This window comes from Budorcas taxicolor, chromosome X (assembly GCF_023091745.1).
Source record: "Budorcas taxicolor isolate Tak-1 chromosome X, Takin1.1, whole genome shotgun sequence".
Taxonomy (NCBI): domain Eukaryota; kingdom Metazoa; phylum Chordata; class Mammalia; order Artiodactyla; family Bovidae; genus Budorcas; species Budorcas taxicolor.
In genome coordinates this window covers 114,580,145-114,600,673 of record NC_068935.1, presented here as the reverse complement: position 1 = coordinate 114,600,673, position 20,529 = coordinate 114,580,145, and the positions used below count along the sequence as shown (strand labels likewise).

The 20,529-nt window shown below is 35.4% G+C and overlaps 1 protein-coding gene across 1 annotated transcript in view; it reads left to right on the top strand.

Annotated features, from left to right (window-relative positions):
- Positions 1 to 20,529, top strand: part of IL1RAPL1 (interleukin 1 receptor accessory protein like 1) — a 687,113-nt gene that overhangs the window by 358,732 nt on the left and 307,852 nt on the right. Inside the window, exon 5 of the mRNA XM_052662751.1 lies at positions 591 to 665. Coding sequence (XP_052518711.1) covers positions 591 to 665 — 75 coding nt within the window. The remainder of the gene's footprint in view (positions 1 to 590; positions 666 to 20,529) is intronic.

Sequence of the window (20,529 nt, the reverse complement as noted above, 5' to 3'; positions counted from 1 at the left end):
ATGGACATGGGTTTGGGTGGACTCTGGGAGTTGGTGATGGACAGGGAGGCATGGCATGCTGTGGTTCATGGGGTCTTAGAGAGTCGAACACGACTGAGTGACTGAACGGAACTGAATTACTAAATTATGGATTTTGAGGCAATGTGATCCAGAGTAGGGAATTTAGGAATGGGATTAGGAAGAAATAGACAATATTATGCCCCCCAAAGTCATTGAAATGCATGATACAGTTATTATGTGTATCTTTAATTAACACAGAAAATGTAGGTTACCCTTTAAAAAGGAAACCACGATACAGATTGAAATATTTGGTAAAGTGCAATCATATATTCATAAGGTCTGAGCAATCTTGATTCTGTACTTCAGCAGTCTCATGTGACTGTCAATTTGGTAGTGTTATATTTGACTCATGTATAATCTAATAGCTTTTCAGCTTGCCTGAAGGTACTGCCTGCAATATGTAAGTCACTACCTGGTAAAATGCTTTGACACACTACTCAGAGAATGAGAAATATTTATGAAAATAAACTGTGTTCTCTCCTTCAGTTTATGCAGCATAACTCTAAATCTGTATTATTATTGTTTTTCAGCCCCTCTGACAGATAAACCACCCAAGCTGTTGTATCCTATGGAAAGTAAACTGACGATTCAGGAGACCCAGCTGGGTGAGTAATTCCTTAATTCTTGTTAGTACACTTTTCTTGTTACATTCTGACCATTACTAAAGCCTAGATTGTAGCCTGGTGTAATACTCTGAGCTAAGCCCATGTTTATTTAAAGGGAGCAAAATTAGAAAACACCAGCAAACATGGCATATTGCGTCCTGCCATGCCTGCATTAGGATTAATTTGGACATATGGATGTCAAATCTCATATATTATTTAGATGGCTGTTGAGAAATTAAGTGGTTGTTGAGAAATTAGATGGGCTGAGAGTTTTGCTGATATTATCTTGTCATTTTATAAGGCTTGAATTGGTTTTAAAACAAGTAATGTGAAACTATTTGACTTATAATACCCAGTAATACATTAAAGTACAGGTTTTGAAAATTGGGGGAAAGGGTAGAGATTCATTAAAATGAATGACACTATGACAGTTATGGATAATGTATTTATAAAATGTGAGCAAGTGGCTTTTGATTAAAGGGCTGAAACAGAAGAATATGGACAGAATATGTTCTGGTAAAAATATCTAGTTGTCTACAAATCTGAATATTAACATATTTATCTTAGAGTTAAGTCTAGAGTTTCTTAGTCTGACTTATCTACACTCAGTTATACTAAATTATGGGAAATTTCCCCTCTAGTTTATAAATACATACAGTACATTCAATTATATTTTTTATTTGAGATATAGTATGCATGTGTATATATATCATAAACTTTAGCAGAAAATTATTTACTTTTAGTGGTTTATTATGAAAGTTTATAAAAAAATGTAATTTTAGCCATATATTCATATTTTTAAGGAATATTTTGTTACATTAACCGTTTGAAAGTAGAAATGCATTTAATGAATACAACTAAAAAAATTGATTGCCCATCCGTTATGTTATCAATGTTGTTATTGTTACTGGGGTGAGAATTTAGATTAAAACTGTAAACCTGTCTTCAAAATGAAGATTACAGATCTGATCATCTTACTAATAGCATATCCAAAGTTGTAGTGCAAAAAGGTAAGGTGATGGGTTTAGAGACTATAAAATAATTGTAGTCAACAAATTTCCAGCATTGGAAATATTTACCAACTTTCAGGCATAAACATATGTACAAGTCAGAGCAGTAATATGTTTCTTTGCTGATAAGCCCAAGCCTTTGGATTAAATCCATCTTACATGCAAGTAGTTTTGTAATTTCATTATTTTGAGGTGGGAGACCACAAGCAACATTAAAGCAATGCTGTATATAAAACAAACATATTAAAATTGTATTGTGCTGTTTACGCATGCTATGGCATATTGAGGTATATTAGATTTGGTATATTATTAGATTAGGTATATTGTTGCTACTTTGAAAAGAAATTTTGAAATATAAATTTTCATAAGTGACAATGTTCATATAGACCTTTCAGTAACCCTTAGGAAGATGTATTTCTAAGGAGTTATGCAAAACTATGAATATCTTGTACCAAGAAGGAGTGGTTTATGGTACTAGTTATCTGTAATGAACATTGCCAAAGTGATATTAATTGTATCTCTGACAACATAATTCAAACAGTTTTATGAAAGATGGCTGCTCATTGAATTTCCTTATATTTTCCCTAAATTTTGAATATATCAGATTTTCCCCTGTCTTCTACTAAAATGTTCTACAGAAGGGAATAAATAATTCTTAAAGCTCTATTTTTTTTAAAAAAATCACTCTTCTTGAACAATAATTACAAAAACTAATCAAATCACATTGAAAATATGAAAAATTTTATGCAAATTAGAGGGTGTGTCTGTATATTTGTTTGAGGAAAAATGGGCATGTCTGTTATCAAAATGCTCCAGAAAAATACTCTAATTAATTCCTTTATTGTCACTGTCTAAAGAACATGAGCTCACTTTAAATTCCAAGTAAACCATAGACATCAACCTGGGACTTATATTCTTCTAGTCAACTTTTGTTTTATTTTCTGACTCCAGTTCTCCATATGATAAATCGTTTGAGAAATGATTTCTAAATTAAATTTTTAGTTTGAGAAATTTAACCTTAATCCATGAATTTTTGAGCAACATTTGATTTGAAATAACTAACTTTAGTGTTTTAGCTTGTATAGTATTGAGGTAGATAAACAGCTAATCACAAAGGATAAGGGAAAATAGGAAACAATGTTAAGAGCCAAAAAAAGGAAGGACTCGAGATGCCTAAAATATGTTTGTTCTCTACAAGGTGTACTTTGATTTTTCACCTCCTTTGGGGTTTGATTTTTGCCTTTTCCAGGTCTGAAAAAACTATTAATTTCTATAGGCTCAAAATGCGTTATCAAATCTTAAGGAAGGGAACTGAGTGAAGAGTCTTGGCGGTGGGGGGGAGTAAGGAGAGTGGCCAGGATCAGTGAAAGGGAACCTGTAAGTTATGCCAACTTTCATGAGAAGGTAAAAATCTCCAACAAAATTTCATTGACCAAGAGCTCAGGGGTCTGACTCAGCCTTGTCCTAAATTGAGGGTTTACCTCAGTGGTGAATAAAACTACTATGTGCATTAATTACAAGAGCAATTATTAGAAATTATACAAAGCTGAGTTAGTACATGTCTGATGACCTAACATGAACATCTCGGCTAATTTAAACACATATCTAGCCAACAAATCTCCAGTTTGTGTGTGAATATATGAAACACATTCATAATGACTTAGACAAAAGCACGAAATGCATAGATTCATCTTCATCTCCAAATTCTGCTTTCTCTGCTGTTTACTAGCCATGCCTGCCTTTCACTTTCCACATCCCTCATGTCTTCCTTTTCTTCTAATTCTTTCATCTTCTCAAAACTGGAAAGATTCTGATAGTGATCATTTAAACTGTTTCAGTACAGAAAGCAAAAGGCACCAAAAATTTCAAAATACTTGGGAAAAAACTAATGTAATAGTAATTAAACTCATATAAAACATGTATATCGGGTGGTTTTGAATTTCAATCAATATGGGGTTACAGCTAGCGATTATAAGTGGCATCTGTATGTTATTTCTAAATGTGAAAAAAAAAAAAGACTCTGTCCTTTTAAATAACTTTCAGGCATCAGCAAATATGTGGATAGAACTTTCTTGGGCAAAAGGCCCAGAGATCATATTGTACAGTTCTGAAGGTCAATCCAGGGGGTGAGCCTGACTTATTCTTTTCAAGCAGCTATAGTCAAAAGAATCAAAGGACATTCACCATTGTCTTGCTGAACTTGAGCCCTAAGGATGTCAGTCAGAGATGTGGTCTTCTTATGGCCAGGAGCCCATTTTCAAAAACTTCTAAGATGTTTTACAGAAGATGTTATATTAATCATTACCAGACTTTCAAATAGTAGAAATTCATTCCATCCTTGTCCTAGAGAGACACATTATACTTTATAACTTAGAATTTACTGAAAAATTATCATTAATTACTCATCTAGATATGAGAAGTACTTTATTTAAATTTTGCTTTTTTTTTTTTTTTGCTTTAAAAATATAGGTTAGTTTCATAGGTTAATTACAGATAGACCTTTGGAGGAAATACAGAAAGAATTGTGTCTTTTATACTTTATATTGTAGAAACATTCTGCTCCTATTAAATATTCTCAGAAAATACCCCTTTAATGGCTATATGACATCCTTGAGAATGTCCCATAACTTCATAGATATTGCTGGAAATTTGGGTTTTTCCAAGTTTCATTATCATAAATAATGATACAGTTATCTTTAGCCATACATTTTCTAACTTATTTCAACAAGACAGATTGCTAAAAGGAAAATTACTGGGTAAAAGGAAATAATTTCTCCAAAATTTCTTGATACATAATTTCAGAATTCTTACCAGAGAAGTACAGACTCTCACTAGAAGTATTAGTGAATTTAATAACTTTTCATTTTTTGATACTTTGCATAAAATATTATATCTTTGCAACATAGGGCCCTTAAACAAAAAGCCACTTTCCTCAAGTATAAGAATCACTTCTTCCTTCCCCATCTTAGTTCTTTCTTTTCACTCACTGAATATGGCTGTGGCCTCTTTTTTCAGGATTACCAACATTTGGAGGGTTTCAAATAAATGTAATCCATATTGTTGAAGAAATATAGAAACTTGATTAAATGTTGGCAGTCTCTATCCATTTTTTCTCTTGATTATCTTAATGCTCAACTGAAAACTTCTTCTAGAGTCTGTATATCTTAATATAAGTACACAGTAATTTTGTGATGTGCTTTGGGCATCAGTTCAGTTCAGTCGCTCAGTCGGGTCCAACTCTTTGTGACCCCATGGATTGCAGCACACCAGGCCTCCCTGTCCATCACCAACTCCTAGAGTTCACTCAGATTCACATCCATCGAGTCGGTGGTGCCATCCAGCCATCTCATCTTCTGCCGTCCCCTTCTCTTCCTGCCCCCGATCTCTCCCAGCATCAGAGTCTTTTCCAATGAGTCAGCTCTTCACATGAGGTGGCCAAAGTACTGGAATTTCAGCTTTTAACATCATTTCTTCCAAAGAACACCCAGGACTGACCTCCTTTAGGATGGACTGGTTGGATCTCCTTGCAGTCCAAGGGACTCTCAAGAGTCTTCTCCAACACCACAGTTCAAAAGCATCAATTCTTTGGTGCTCAGCTTCCCTCACAGTCCAACTCTCACATCCATACATGACTACTGGAAAAACCATAGCCTTAACTAGACGGACCTTTGTTGGCAAAGTAATATCTCTGCTTTTTGATATGCTATCTAGGTTGGTCATAACTTTCCTTCCAAGGAGTAAGCGTCTTTTAATTTCATGGCTGCAATCACCATCTGCAGTGATTTTGGAGCCCCAAAAAATAAAGTCTGACACTGTTTCCACTGTTTCCCCATCTATTTCCCATGATGGGACCAGATGCCATGATCTTAGTTTTCTGAATGTTAATAAATACTAATTGACAATAAGGTATATATGTTACAATGGATACACATCTCCAGATTTTCTGTTAAAAAAATAATGAGACTGAACTGAATGAACTGTTCAACAGTGCTGTTGTTTTTCTTTAATATCCGCTTCCTGTTGTTAAATTTGTTAAAAAGAAGTCTTGTGTATCAGACTGAGTTACAGGGATTCACCAGACATTGCCATCTCAAGGAAAGTGGTTGATGACAATGTTGAAACCTCAAATTTTTAAATGTCTGTCCTTGTAAAAGACATACTACACAAGTGACTACCAATTTGACTACAGGCTAATTAAAATAAAATGTCACACTAGGGCTTAACTAACACATCTTGCTCTGATACACCATATTATAGTTTGCAGAATTTTAAATTTCAAGCAGACTGAGGGAAAAATGTCCATGTATTATATAATAGATCCTGATTGATAATTTAATAGGAAAACTTTTTGTCATGAAAATTTTATGCTTCATTTTGTTGTTGTTGTTCAGTCCCTAAGTCGTGTCTGACTCTGCAATCCCATGAACTGTAGCATGCCAGGCTTCCTTGTCCTTCACTTCTTCCTGAGTTTGCTCAAACTCATGTCCATTGAGTCAGTGATGCCATCCAACCATCTCATCCTTGTCACCCCCTTCTCCTTTTGCCCTCAATCTGTCCCAGAACCATGGTCTTTTCCAATGAGTCAGCTCCTCGCATCAGGTGGCCAAAGTCTTGGAGCTTCAGTTTCAGCATCAGTCCTTCCAATGAATATTCAGAGTTGATTTCCTGTAGGATTGACTGGTTTGATCTCCTTACAGTCTAAGTGACTCCCAAGAGTCTTCTCTAACAGCACAGTTTGAAAGCGTCAGTTCTTTGGCACTCAGCTTTGTTTATGGTCCAACTCTCACATCCATATATGACTGTTTCATTTACTATCTTGCTAAAGTGGTTACTGAAACATATTCTGCTTCAATCCTTTATATGTACTAGAACTTAGTGTATGGAATTTGTTGTATTACATATATTCTAGTCGAGTTTTTAATCCAAGAAAAGTATATAGGGAATTATTTTATGGAGTGAAAATTAGCTCTCTAACATTTACTCTCTAGGTCTATATTTTCATAGCTGTTTTCTTGAAACAAAACACATACTATCTGAATAGTTACTTATTTAGGAAGACTGTTTCCTTTCTCAGGTAGGGAAGTTCTTAATGTCAGTATCCTAGAAACAAAATAATTCAGGTGCTAAATTTGATACCTAATTCTGAAAGTGACACACATTACTGTTGATGCTAAAGAGTACTTTGTTGTTGAGTTATGCATCTGATTCAAATAGGACCTTCCTTCCCAGAGGTAACAAAGCCAAGTTTGACTGTTTGGGGTTTTCCATCTGCAAATACTCTTCTGGTTGTCATCAGCAAATAAAGTGCTGTTGACTTTGGTTTTACTGCTCCATGGGGAATGTACAAACCATATTTTCACTGAAAAACTCATATAAAGCACCATAAAACTTCCTTTTCACTCTGAATAAAAACGTTTGTATCTGTGTCTTGATTTAAGATGACAAATGATGTACTTCTTGCCCACTTAAGAAAGACATGCAGATCAGTGGAGTTCTACTGCCTGAAATAAAACTTGCTAGACATAAATTAGAGCTTCTGGGAAAATAGACATGATTAAGGCGTGTAAAGGCAAATAGAGTAGTGTTATAATTATTTAAACTAATGGCATTCAGTTCTACTCAGTACAAATTTATTGCACCAGGATGAATGAAAGTAATAACTCTTGACAGCTGTTGTGATCTGATATCTTATTTTTGAAACCAAAAAGACCTTAAGAATTGTGATTTTTAAGCTGAAGAGGGATATTTTCATAGTAATATTTATTTAATATGTCATATCCTTATACAAATGGTAAATCAATAAATGCAAACCAGTATTAATATTTTTAGATCATTAAATGGCCTAACATGTATGATATGAATATTGCAAAGTCTCAAAATCAGAGTCCTTAGTGCTAGAGAGGAAGAATAGGTTGGGGGAAAATGCAGCTTTGCATGTTTGCTTTAAAAATTGCCAACTAAAAACCCAGAGATACAGAGAATAAACTAGTGATTACCAGCGGAGAGAAAGGGGAGGGTGCCATATAGGAATGGGAGAGTGGGAGCTTCAAAGTATTGGGTGTAAGATAGACTTAAGGGTGTATTGTACAGCACAAGGAATATAGTCAAGGAATATAGTTTTGTAATAACTGTATATGTAAAGTAGCCTTTAAAAATTGTATAAACTTCTTTTTAAAAAGCTTAAGATGAGCTGAGTGGCAACAATGAGAACAAATGTATGCTATTTTAAAAATAACTTACTATTCTTAATATTAAGTGTCTTATTCCAGTCTCTCAGTCCAGAATAAAATCAAGCCACCCCCCCAAAAATGCTAACTAAGCAGAAATCACACTTCCTTTTTAAGTATTATATGCTCAAGGTCTACTACTAGGTCAGGCTTGAAGCTCAAAGAAGATGGAGATGAAGGTTAGAACAACTCCTATGGGCCATTGATTTCTGAAAGTTTAGAAGTCAGTTGAAACATTTTTTAAAATGCTTTAAAAATGAAATAAACTGTAAGTGAGTCTGCTTGTTCTTACTTTGGAAAAGGGCCAAAAGAGAGAAAAGGAAGGAAGAAAAAAAAGGTCCAGGAAAGAATATTGTCACAAAACCAATGCAGAGAGTCCTTGGAAATTTTCACCTCCTGGTGTAGTTCTGGTCTGGTTTGAATACCAACATGAGTCATGTAGCTTGCTCTTTTGCTACAGCTCTAAGAGTATAGTTTTGTTTGTTTGTGGTCAACTGAGAAACTAGATATGTGAAACTCTTCACATTTCTAGATTTTGAAACTTTATGAAGTGGAGGGACTTTGATAGTTAGCGAGTCAAATTCTTCTCCTTAAACTGATGAGAAAACAGAGACCCAAAATAGCTACATGTTTCAGTATCATAAAATTTGCAAAAACAAACTTATCATCACCACCATCATTTTTTTTCTTTTTGTTATTAATCATGATGATTATCATGTTATCATTTTGGTTACTTACAATAAAGAGGCAGCATATAGCAGTGGTTCCAAATTCAGGACAATCCAGCTCTACCACGTACTTCTACTGAAATCTTTAACAAATAGCCCTCATTTTCCTAATCAGTAAAAAAGATACCATGATAATACCTAGGTCTGTAGAGTTAGTATGGGCATTTAATGAGGTAACACATGTAAAGATTAGTACATTGCCTGGTATATGTTTAAGTGGTCTATATGCTTGCTGCTGTAAGTTGAGCTATTTTAATGCTACACACACAAACACACACACACACAGAATGCTGTATATATGAGATTTCTGAAATGCATTTTGAATGCCAATGATTGTTTGATTTTGCTTATATTATTTGATATTGCTTATATTCAGTAAGCCTGTTACTGTATAGTATAGACAATATTTTAGACAATTTCCATCTCTTGTCTAAGAACAAAATATGCATACTAAATTTTTCAACATAAATGAAACTGTATCTTAAAGAAATTATTGATGTTAAATTACTTAATTCTTCAACAAATCTATCCAACTGCATGGCCATAACAGAAGAAAATGATTGCCAGCCTCTAAACATTGACCATGTAATGGACACTATGCCACATGAATTTATCAGTAACCATCAAGAAGAAAGTAAGAGTGAAAAAATTACTTTTTCAAGTAAAGAAATTCAGATATGATATTTCTTAAGACAAAGGACATGAGGATAATTTACAAAACAAAACATCAACCATTATGCCTGTCAAGTTCCTCCTGAAGGTTTTGGAAATAGTCTTATTCATTTTATAGAAAAATGCTGCTTTTCCTCTGACAAGTACTATTATCACAAAGCTTTCTGAGTCATTCCTAATGATTGAAGTTTACCAGCATAGAAAAATGCAGTGAGTATCCTATGTTAACATGAACTTCTGTATTTGCAAAGTAAATGCCAATTTCTCAGAAGTAAACTTATCAAAGGACTTAATGGTGTAGAATATTGAAAGAGGTTTCAGAATAAGAGTATGTACCACATGACTGATGTTCATTAAAGCAGAAACTATAAAAAGACCCACATCATTCTACATTTGAATATAAAGAGATGTTCATCCATAAATTTCCTTTTGAATTTTGGCTAAATAACTGAGCATTCCTAATTATATGCAGACTTTTCATGAAAAATAACTCGTGCTTGAATATGATTATAAAAATAGGATGCCAGTATTTTATGGTCTAATGTTAACACACTTAGCATTCCAATCATACCTTACTCTACCAACTTAGTATGTTCATACAGATTTGTGGGTAAATTGAATCATCATCATTTCAGAGAAGTGTTCCCTTCATTTTTGATTGATCTTTCATTGGTAGTGGCTTAACATGTCAGTTTTAAGAGAGTCTGTCCCCCAATCTCTTTTAAGCAGCTAATGTTCAATGAAAGATTTATATGCATAAGGGAAGTACTATAAAGTAACTCTGTGGTGAATTGTTTTATATAAGATTCCTTTTGTAATTGAGTAATTGCCCCTATAACATTTCTCTGTGTTAGTGAAGACTTTTACGTTTTTGTAAGATGTGGTTCACTGATACAAAACTGGCAAGTGGTATTTCTAATTAACCCAAATAAAGGATCAGCCACCTATCACTTCAGTATATCTTCCTCTTCTCTATCAGTGGAAAATGATATCCCCTTTCTGACTTTTGCCTCCTCTGAGGAAATATTAAATTTTCCCCCAGGTGCAGAATCAACAGTAATTAATTTTAATCTAATTCTCAAAAATTCATGTGGGTAGATTGTTGGAGTAACAAGAATATCTCATGCTCAGTTATGACTAAACAATTTATTTTCATAAGAGTTACATTGTGAAGGCCATCATACTATCTTGTCTGCCTTGAATATCCTAATGGAATGACTGCCCATGGTATCATTTGTTTTTCCATAGCTATAACTGTTATTTCCAATTTTAAAGAGAGCGTTCTGTATTTTGATGCTTCTGGAATTTATATGGACCTTTTCATTACATCATTCTGTTGACCACTTCTTTTATCCTTAATATATTCCTATGTATTTAATAACGATTTTCTCTTTAATATGAAAGTATATACAATGAAATTTATTTTGTTAGTCCATGAATAGTTAAACATTCATATTTTAAGATGTAACAAAATGTATGCTCCAAAACATGCCAGATAAGCCCAGTGCACAGAGTATCCAGAAGGTTTTAAAACCTGCACTTCACCACGAACTCTCAAGAAGAGACCTGTCTTACAGTTTACCACATACAAGCCCAATGTTCCTTTCTCAGAGAAACTAAGGATTTTTAAAAGCTTTATAGTTAGGATATGTAAATTTTAATTATAACATATATTATCCAATCAAATAATCAAGAAAAGAAAAAAAAACTTGATAAAGAGTTTTTACTTTCCATTGTTCTGGTCAGAAGACACCTTCCATTTCCACTTCTGGTCCACAGTGAGCATGAGAGAAAGACTTCAAGATCCTGAGGCGTCCAAGAAAGTCAATACTCCCCTCTCCCCTCCCACTTCCCTGCAGTGATCTCCTCAAACTTACAGGCAGGCTACAGGCTTTCTCAGTCTTGGAGAGATTTTGTTTCCAGTTTAATAAAAGCAGGGCACTCACCTCGGACTTGCCTGACAAAGAATTGTGTTTATAGAAACTTGGCAGTTCTTTGAGTAGGAAGAGAGTAAGGGAAAGTCCATTGCTTTTCTAGAAAAATTAAATCAAATTCATTCTGTCACATCAAGCTATCACTAGAGATAGGGTACTCACATAACATGTTCTAGGAAAATTTGAGATTGTTACCACAAATGTTCAGTAAGAAACTATTATAGGAAATAGCTTAGGGAAGATTCAATAAATATGTTTTTGTCCTCTTATCATAAGGAATATTCTAGTGTTTCTGATAAATAGACAGTTCTGATTTGATCAATTAACTTGGTGACTTTAAGACTTTTAATTTATTGATTAAAATTTTAAAATATTTTCTGAGTAATATATATAATTTTGGCCAAAATTACTTGAGATGCAATTAGACTATTATTTTATACTCTGCTTATTATATATAGCCTTTTTTATAAATGGTACAAATATTTGCTTCAGAATTATATATCACATGATATTTATAAAAGGATAAATATACAAAGATAGTTTTCTTAGGTATAAATGGAATTTGCAGTGATTATTTTTTTGACAAAGAGCCCTTCTCTATTTCCCATGAATAATGCATTTTTACTCCAATGCTGTTTATTAGAATTTGCTACTAATTAGAGAGGAGGAGTAACATTTTTATGTAATGGAGATAAATAAGTGAATCTTAGATTATATGAATATAACAAATCTTCACTTCAGGTGATATTAAGTGTCACAGAGAACATGTTGCTATATACTAAAGAAATTTAAATCAAGAGGGAATTCTTTTGACAAATTCCAGAGCATATAGGGCTTTATTTTCAGTCACTAATTATATACATGAAATAAAGTAGAGAATTAAGGCAAGTAGATAAACAATTCAGAGCGAGAATAATCCAGAAAAGTTTATTTTTCTTCTCAAATACATGGCTATTTCAAGCAAAAGTTAATTTGAGGAATTTAGAGGTACTGAGGGTCAGCTTCCTGTGCCTAGATAATTTACATATGAGGGTCACGGATTCTGATATTTCATCATCAGTGCTCTGATCACAAACATCAAATCACTTAAATGGCAGGAGCAATGCTGGCTTCAAGGGTGATGGGAACAGTGCTAGAATTTTCTCTGTCTTTCTTCTCTCCTTTCTGTTGATCATCATTCATTATAGAGGTAGAGTGTGGCAAGGGCGCTGGGGAAGCATACAGGGTAAGGACAGAGCTTTTCTCAGTTCTTCTAATCAGGAGGAGCTCTAGCTGGAATTGGAGATTGCCTAAGGAGGAATTCTGATTGGCATAGCTTCAGTGGTTGTTGTTTAGTCGCTAAGTTGTATCAGACTCTTGTGACCCCATGGACTGTAGCCTGCCAGGATCCTCTGTCCCTGGGACTTCCCAGGCAAGAATTCTGAAATGGGTTGCCATTTCCATCTCCAGGTATTTTCCTGACCCAGGAGTTGAACCCACATCCCCTGCATTGGCAGGCAGAATCCTTACCACTGAGCCACCAGGGAAGCCCATAGCTTTTGTTACAGATCTAAATGTTGAACAGATGACTCTGGCATCAGAGTAAGGGCTCTCCTCAGTGGCTATTGTATGCTCTGTTTCTCCGGTGGTGAGGAAGCCTGTATGTTGTACAGGTACGTGAATGGTTGAATTGGGATTGTACCAATTGAAGATATCATCTTAGAATCAAAGAGTTAAGAGCAACATAGTTAATTGTGGAAAATCACCCCATCGGGTAATATAGGAGTCATAGACATAATCAAATGGGCAAATTCTCTTTAGTGTTCTGGCCCTACAGAGAAATAATTATACCTACTTTATTTTCATAGACTTTTTAAGTTGACGAAAGTAGAAATATTTGTCAATTATCCCAGCAGATAGTTTTACTTCTCTCTGTACAAAATTTTCCATGTAATTATGGTCTGAAGTTCCCATACTTGAAAGTGGGCATTGCCTAATTCACTTGCAAAGATGTACAAAGAAAGAATGAACTGTGGGATCCATAATTATCTTTGCCTTGTTCGTTGGAGTCTATACATAGTGGCTTTTGTGAGTTTAATGCAATCGTCATTCCTATGTATAATTATCAGAGTGAAGATTTGGGGCAACAGAGAGTAGAAATCCTAGAACGAGCATATCAAAAATTAAAACAGAGTTTGTCAGACTCTTGGCTTATTTTGTTAAGAAAATTATCTTTGTAAATTAAGATAAATGTTAGGTTTGCTGCTTAAAGATAATATATTTGCCTGTTGCCTCAAAGATAAAGGCCAGTCTCTTCACCATCTGACCCCATTTTTTCCCACAGTTTCATTTACTCTCCTACTTAGGTCACAGCATTGGCCAGGCACTCATGCAGTGGCTGCCTTCTGGAAGTCCCTTGTGCCTACTGCTGCTGCTAAGTCGCTTCAGCCGTGTCTGACTCTGTGCGACCCCATAGACAGCAGCCCACCAGGCTCCCCCATCCCTGGGATTCTCCAGGCAAGAACACTGGAATGGGTTGCCATTTCCTTCTCCAATGCATGAAAGTGAAAAGTAAAAGTGAAGTTGCTCAGTCCTGTCCAACTCTTAGCGACTCCATGAACTGCACCCTACCAGGCTCCTCTGCCCATGGGATTTTCCAGGCAAGAGTACTGGAGTGGGGTGCCATTACTTTCTCCTATACTCAAATTTTAAGATGTATCTCAATGTCACTTTTACGAAGTCTTTCCTAACTCCATTCCTACTGGGCAGAATTAAGTAACACTTGTCAAATACTAACAAGTTTCTTCTTCACATTTTTATTAGAGTATTTCTCTCATCATTTGGTGTATATACCATTGTGTGTCAATTTCCCTTTTTGCACTTGGAACTCTTAAAGAATGGACTACAGTGTTTTCATCTTCACATGCCTAAAATTTTGGTTAATACCTAATACACAGAAATATATGAATGAGCAAATAGTGTAGCATTTACTCAGCTTTAATACTCATGTATGAAAACCAACATTTATAATTTACCCTTTCAAGTAGCTGCAAACTACAGAGTGACAGAATAACCCAAACTAAAACTGTTGGTTTTGGTCTGATTGCCTGGTATGCTTAAAGATCCTCCTTGATGGATGAGGGAGACAGCTCAAGAAATGCATAGGAATCTGAGCTATGAAGATATAACTGGGAAGCCCAGCAATAAATCAAATTCAAATCAGACAGAGGAGGAAAAATCAGATTGCCATTGAAGGGCAACAGAACAGTAGGTTGAGCTTGGAAAAATAAATAGAGGTTAAAAGAACAGTTGCATATCACAGTTCAGCCAATAAACTGTTAATGGTTAGAGAGTTAAGTGGCATCTTGAGTTTAGGGCAGATCTCTCAAGTTTAGTCTATTAGACTCCATAATGTTAGAGAGCCAGAATGAGAAATGGGTTCACTAGTTCCACTGTCTTATTGTCTACTGAGCACAAGGTCTGCTAACAACTGCATAAATAGGTATGTATAGGTAGGTAGATAGAAATAGACATAGACACAAGCCTGTCTACAAAAACTTTCTATTACAATTTTTATTAACCACAGGAATGATCCTTGTTCCTCAAGAATAGGCCAAGATTTTCTGTCCTTGTTTATAACTTCAGCCATAAGTGAATGTCAGCTCTCATTATATGAGCTTTTTAATCAACTAGAAAGTCAGGACCCTGTGGGTTCAGCTTTCCTTGGTTAATGATCATAATCTCTCTTTGCTCTTAGAGTATCTTACATTTGCAAGACATTTTCATATGTTGTCTCATTTCATCTTTTTAACAGTCTGTGATGTTTGTATTGTGCTTCCATTTTATAGACTGTGACAGAAGCTTATGTGCTATACTTCTTGGAACATTTCTATACACTACTGTATTGATTATTGTTTCTTTTTTCACTCCATTATTAAATTCCAATTGTGAATAAATGCTCTTTTAAATCCATGACCCTTCTGCAATATTTAGAATGGTTTCATATTATCCTTATGGACTTCAGTATTTAGAATGGTCTCATCCTTACAGACTGTTTCATTTTATTTTATCCCACTGTTAACATGTTCTGTGTCTCACCAAATAGAACATCTTGTAATAATGCAATTGAATATGAACTTGTCCTTGAAATGTTTCTCAGGTGTTTTTTTTGCCCTAGTCATTTGCATGGCTTCTGGATCTGCTTCTGTTCATCTTTGCCTCCTATTTCCTCATTCCCATTTTTTTGTACTTCTGCTCTCTCAAGTATAGTTTAACAGATACTTTTCTTCTTCTATTGATCTTCAAGCATGAAATTTCTTTTCAAGGCACTTAAGAAAATGGAAGTACTTAGAACATTCATGAACAGAATGTCCTGTGAGCTGCAAAAGTGAAGTTGCTCAGTCGTGTCCAACTCTTTGTGACCTGTGGACTGTAGCCCACCAAGCTCCTCTGTCCTTGGGATTCTCCAGGCAAGAACACTGGAGTGGGTTGCCATTTCCTTCTCCAGAGGATCTTCCTGACCCAGGGATCAAACCCAGGCCTCCTACATTGCAGGCAGATACTTTGACCTCTACACCACCAGGGAAGCTGCAAAAGTGAATGTGAAAAGAAGCAAACAGAAGAGCCCGTTAGTTCATCGGAGTTTTTACTCTTTAAAGACAGCAAATTGTAGTCCTTTCTTAAAAACAAGCAAAAAGCAAGTGGTCTCATTTTACTTCTTAAAATAGACAAAGTAAAACTAATAATTGACATGCCAGTTTACTGTGGCTATTAATTCCCTGTGCACAAAGTTGCCTTTCTTAATTTAGGATTCACATTTTCTTTCTGAATATAATTAACTGACTATACATAGATAAGTAATTGAAAGCCAACTCATGATTGCTTGAGCATTTAAAGTTATAAACTATGTAGACATTGGTAAATTATCATTAGAAAACCTGTAACAACTATATTAAAATTAATGTGAACCCAGAAGTTACATAGGACTTAGGATATTTTTATGACATTTACAGAACATCCTGCACATGGCTTGTAAATATATGTTAACTTTAAAGAACTTGGTGAGGTATTCATAGAAATGAAAAGTCTTTTATAATGTAAATGTTTGCTGCATTAACATAACAAAGTGATTTGCAATTTTCCCTCTGGGCTGACTTGTACTAGGTCAAGGCCCCACAAACAATGGTATCAAAATGTGAATTTCCACCAACTGTGAAAGTGCTTATACAAATGAAAGTAGCATAGAAACTAAGTTAACAGTCCATTTTAAACTTCAGTGACTAAAAGGACCTAAGCATTAATTTATTTTATTTTCACAATAGCAGAATATTGAAAACAAGATAAAGTTGACTTTATTCTGGCTTATGAGAACAGTTTCTCAATGGGGAAATAAGACTAAGATTCTCAAAGGTTGTTGAAATAATGATAAATTCTCTTAAACACAGAGGAACATCTTATGTTCAGTTCAGTAATTTGGAACACATGTATTTCAATTATTTTAACATTATAAGTTAACATTTTCACTTTTAATTTTTTTTCTCTTGGTTAACAAGGTCCTTGGCATCATGGTATACTGACATGAGCCAGTGGTCTAGTCTTGCCTCTATTTGAGAATCTCAGTGGCCTGAAGATCTTCATCTCCAACTGTCTATAGCAATGATTTTTAACAAGGAATGAATGACAAAAATACCTGTAGAACAAAACACATATATCCAGTTTTCTATCTCACCTGCCTCACTTGTACTTGAAAATTTATTAGATCTGTAGACTGAGAATCACTGTTCTCTGTCCTGTTGGGACTTTTAAGTTCTGCAAACAGAAAATTCTTGTAGTAATGTCTCAATATCTACATATATCTATGTCTATATCTCTATATATTTGTATCTCTTCTGACCTAGTGAATCTGATGTTTTCTTCGTCATAATCAGGATATCTATACTTTCTGGAGCTCTTTGCTATGCATATGAGAGAGCTTAACAGATACAAAAACTTCTGATTATCTCATCAGTCAGGTTGTTATTGTCAAGAAAGACAGACTGTGACTCAGGCGTGGGGGTACAAGTGAGATCTGAATATCCTTCCAAGTGGAAACTATGTACTACACTGCAGACTGAAAGTAGGGATAAAGTAGAGAAAGAGGGAACTTCTCAAAGCCTAGTGGAATTTCAGCAACAATTTGAGTCACTTACCTTTCTGAAGGTAAGAAGATATTAAGCAGAAGATATTACGAGTAGCTGGCAAGAATACACCAAAGAACTGTACAAAAAATATCTTAGGAACCCAGATAATCATGATGGTGTGATCACTCACCGAGAGCCAGACACCCTGGAATGTGAAGTCAGGTGGACCTTAGGAAGCATCACTACCAACAAAGCTAGTGGAGGTGATGGAATTCCAGTTGAGCTATTTCGAATCCTAAAAAAATGATGCTATGAAAGCGCTGTACTCAATAAGCCAGCAAATTTGAAAAACTCAGCAGTGGCCACAGGGCTGGAAAAGGTCAGTTTTCATTCCAACCCCAGAGAAAGGCAATGCCAAAGAATGCTCAAACTACTGCACAATTGCACTCATCTCACACACTAGCAAAGTAATGCTCAAAATTCTCCAAGCCAGGCATCAGCATTATGTGAACCATGAACTTCCAGATGTTCAAGCTGGATTTAGGAAAGGCAGAGGAAGAAGAGATCAAATTGCCAACATCTGTTGAATCATTGAAAACACAAGAGAGTTCCAGGAAAACATCTATTTCTGCTTTATTGACTATGCCAAAGCCTTTGACTGTGTGGATCACAACAAACTGTGGGAATACCAGACCACCTGACCTGCCTCTTGAGAAATCTGTATGCAGGTCAGGAAGGAACAGTTAGAATTGGACATGGAACAACAGACTGATTCCAAAGGCTGTATATTATCACTGTGCTTATTTGACTTATATGCAGAGTACATCATGAGAAACGTTGGGCTGAATGAAGCACAAGCTGGAATCAAGATTGCCGGGAGAAATATCAATAAAGTCAGATATACAGATGACACCACCCTTATGGCAGAAAGTGAATAAAACTAAAGCGCCTCTTGATGTAAGTGAAAGAGGAGAGTGAAAAAGTTGGCTTAAAGCTCAACATTCAGAAAACTAAGATCATGGCATCTGGTCCCATCACTTCATGGCAAATAGACGGAGAAACAGTGGAAATTGTGGCAGACTATATTTTCCTGGGCTCCAAAATCACTGCAGATGTTGACTGCACCCAAGAAATTAAAAGACACTTACTCCTTGGGAGAAAAGTTATGACCAATGTAGACAGTATATTAAAAAGTAGAGACATTACTTTGCCAACAAAGGTCCGTCTAGTCAAGACTATGTTTTTTCTAGTAGTCATGTATGGATGTGAGAGTTGGACTATAAAGAAAGCTGAGCGCTGTTCAGTTCAAATTGATGCTTTTGAACTGTGGTGTTGGAGAAGACTCTTGAGAGTCCCTTGGTCTGCAAGAAGATCCAACCAGTCCATCTTAAAGGAAATCAGTCCTGAATATTCATTGGAAGGACTGATATTAAAGTGGAAACTCCAATACTTTGGCCACCTGATGCGAAGAACTGACTCATTTGAAAACTCCCTGATGCTGGGAAAGATTGAAGGTGGGAGAAGGGGATGACAGAGGATGAGATGGTTGGATGGCATCACTGACTCAATGGACATGAGTTTGAGTAAACTCCGGGAGTTGGTGGTGGGCAGGGAGGCTTGGTGTGCTGCATCCGTGGAGTCACAAAGAGTCAGACATGACTGAGTGTGAACTGAACTGAACCTTTCTGAAAACGTATCTCAATATCTTTATTAGTTTTCTGTGGCTGTTATAATGAAGTACCCAAACTTGGTGGCTGAAATCAACAGAAATTTCTTCTCTCAACAATTCTAGAGGCCAGAAATCTGAAATCAAGGACTGCACTCCCTCTGCAGGTGCTAGGGAAAAATCTTTGACTCCCTTAATGAGTATTGGGAGACAGTCAGCCCCATTGACTTATGGTCACATCACTCCTGTCTCTGCCATTAAGGTCATTCTTGCCCTCTTTCTCAGCTGTGAGTATACGTGTGTTTTGTCTTCTGGCTATCTCAAATCTCATTATCCTTTTCTTTTAGAAGACACTTGGCATAGAATTTAGGGCCCACATGGAAAATCAAGAGTAATCTCATCTCAAAAGCCTTTAATTACATCTGAAAAATCTCATTTTCCAGAGACAGGCACACCTTGGAAATATTGTGGGTTCATATGCAGACTACTGCAATAAAGTAAATATTGTAATAAAGTGAGTCACATGAATTTTTTGCTTTCCCAGTGCATATAAAAGTTATATTTACTCTATATTATAGTCTATTAAGTGTGTAATAGTGTTATATCTTGAAGAAAAGCAATGTACAGACCTTAATTAAAAATACTTTATTGCTAAAATATGCTAACTTTCAGGGAGTGGTAGTGGTAGAATCAAAGATCACCATAACACATGTAATAATAATGAAAAAGTGAAATACTGTGAGAATTACCATGTGACACAGAGACACAAAGTGAGCAAATGCTGTTTGAAAATGATAGCAATAGAGTACCAAGGCAGGGTTGCCACAAATCTTCAGTTTGCAAAGACAAAACAAAAACAAAAACACCATATCTGCAAAGCACAATAAAGTAAAGCACAATAAAACAAGATATGCCTGTAAAGTGATAATCATAACTTCCAGAGATTAGGATCTAGGCATATCTTTTGGGGACCAGCATTCAAACTACTGCAGTATAAATCACATGTTCTATTAATACTATATTCACAAAAGTGTGATATTGAGTAAAAGTTCACAAGATGAATGAACAGTGAAGTATTGATAAGAGCCCTCATTCAGTAATTATCAGGGTTTGCTCCTCTGCGTGTGTGCACAAGCATGTGTATTATGTTTTGTGGTCTTTGTTTTTTCACCTGAAGAGTTATTCTTCCAGGTAGCCCTTGAGGTTAAATTGAGAAAGATATCATTACAAGTTGCCCATAACACAAGAGTTAAGTGCCTAATACAGGAAGCAAAGGGAACCCTTTCCCAAGGGGAAAAATAAAAACAAAAAGACTGTCCTATAGTTCTGAGAGAACAAAAAGTTTGACCATAACTCTTCAGAGGTGAATTTGGGAATATTCAATTGTCTTTTTACATTTGGCAAGAGTTGACTCACCTATATGTATTAGAAACAAATGTCTACTGATAAGTGGATTGATTATGTCTACTAATGGAGAGTCATATATTATTTCCAAACAAAATGTTCACAAATTAAATGTTAAAAATAAT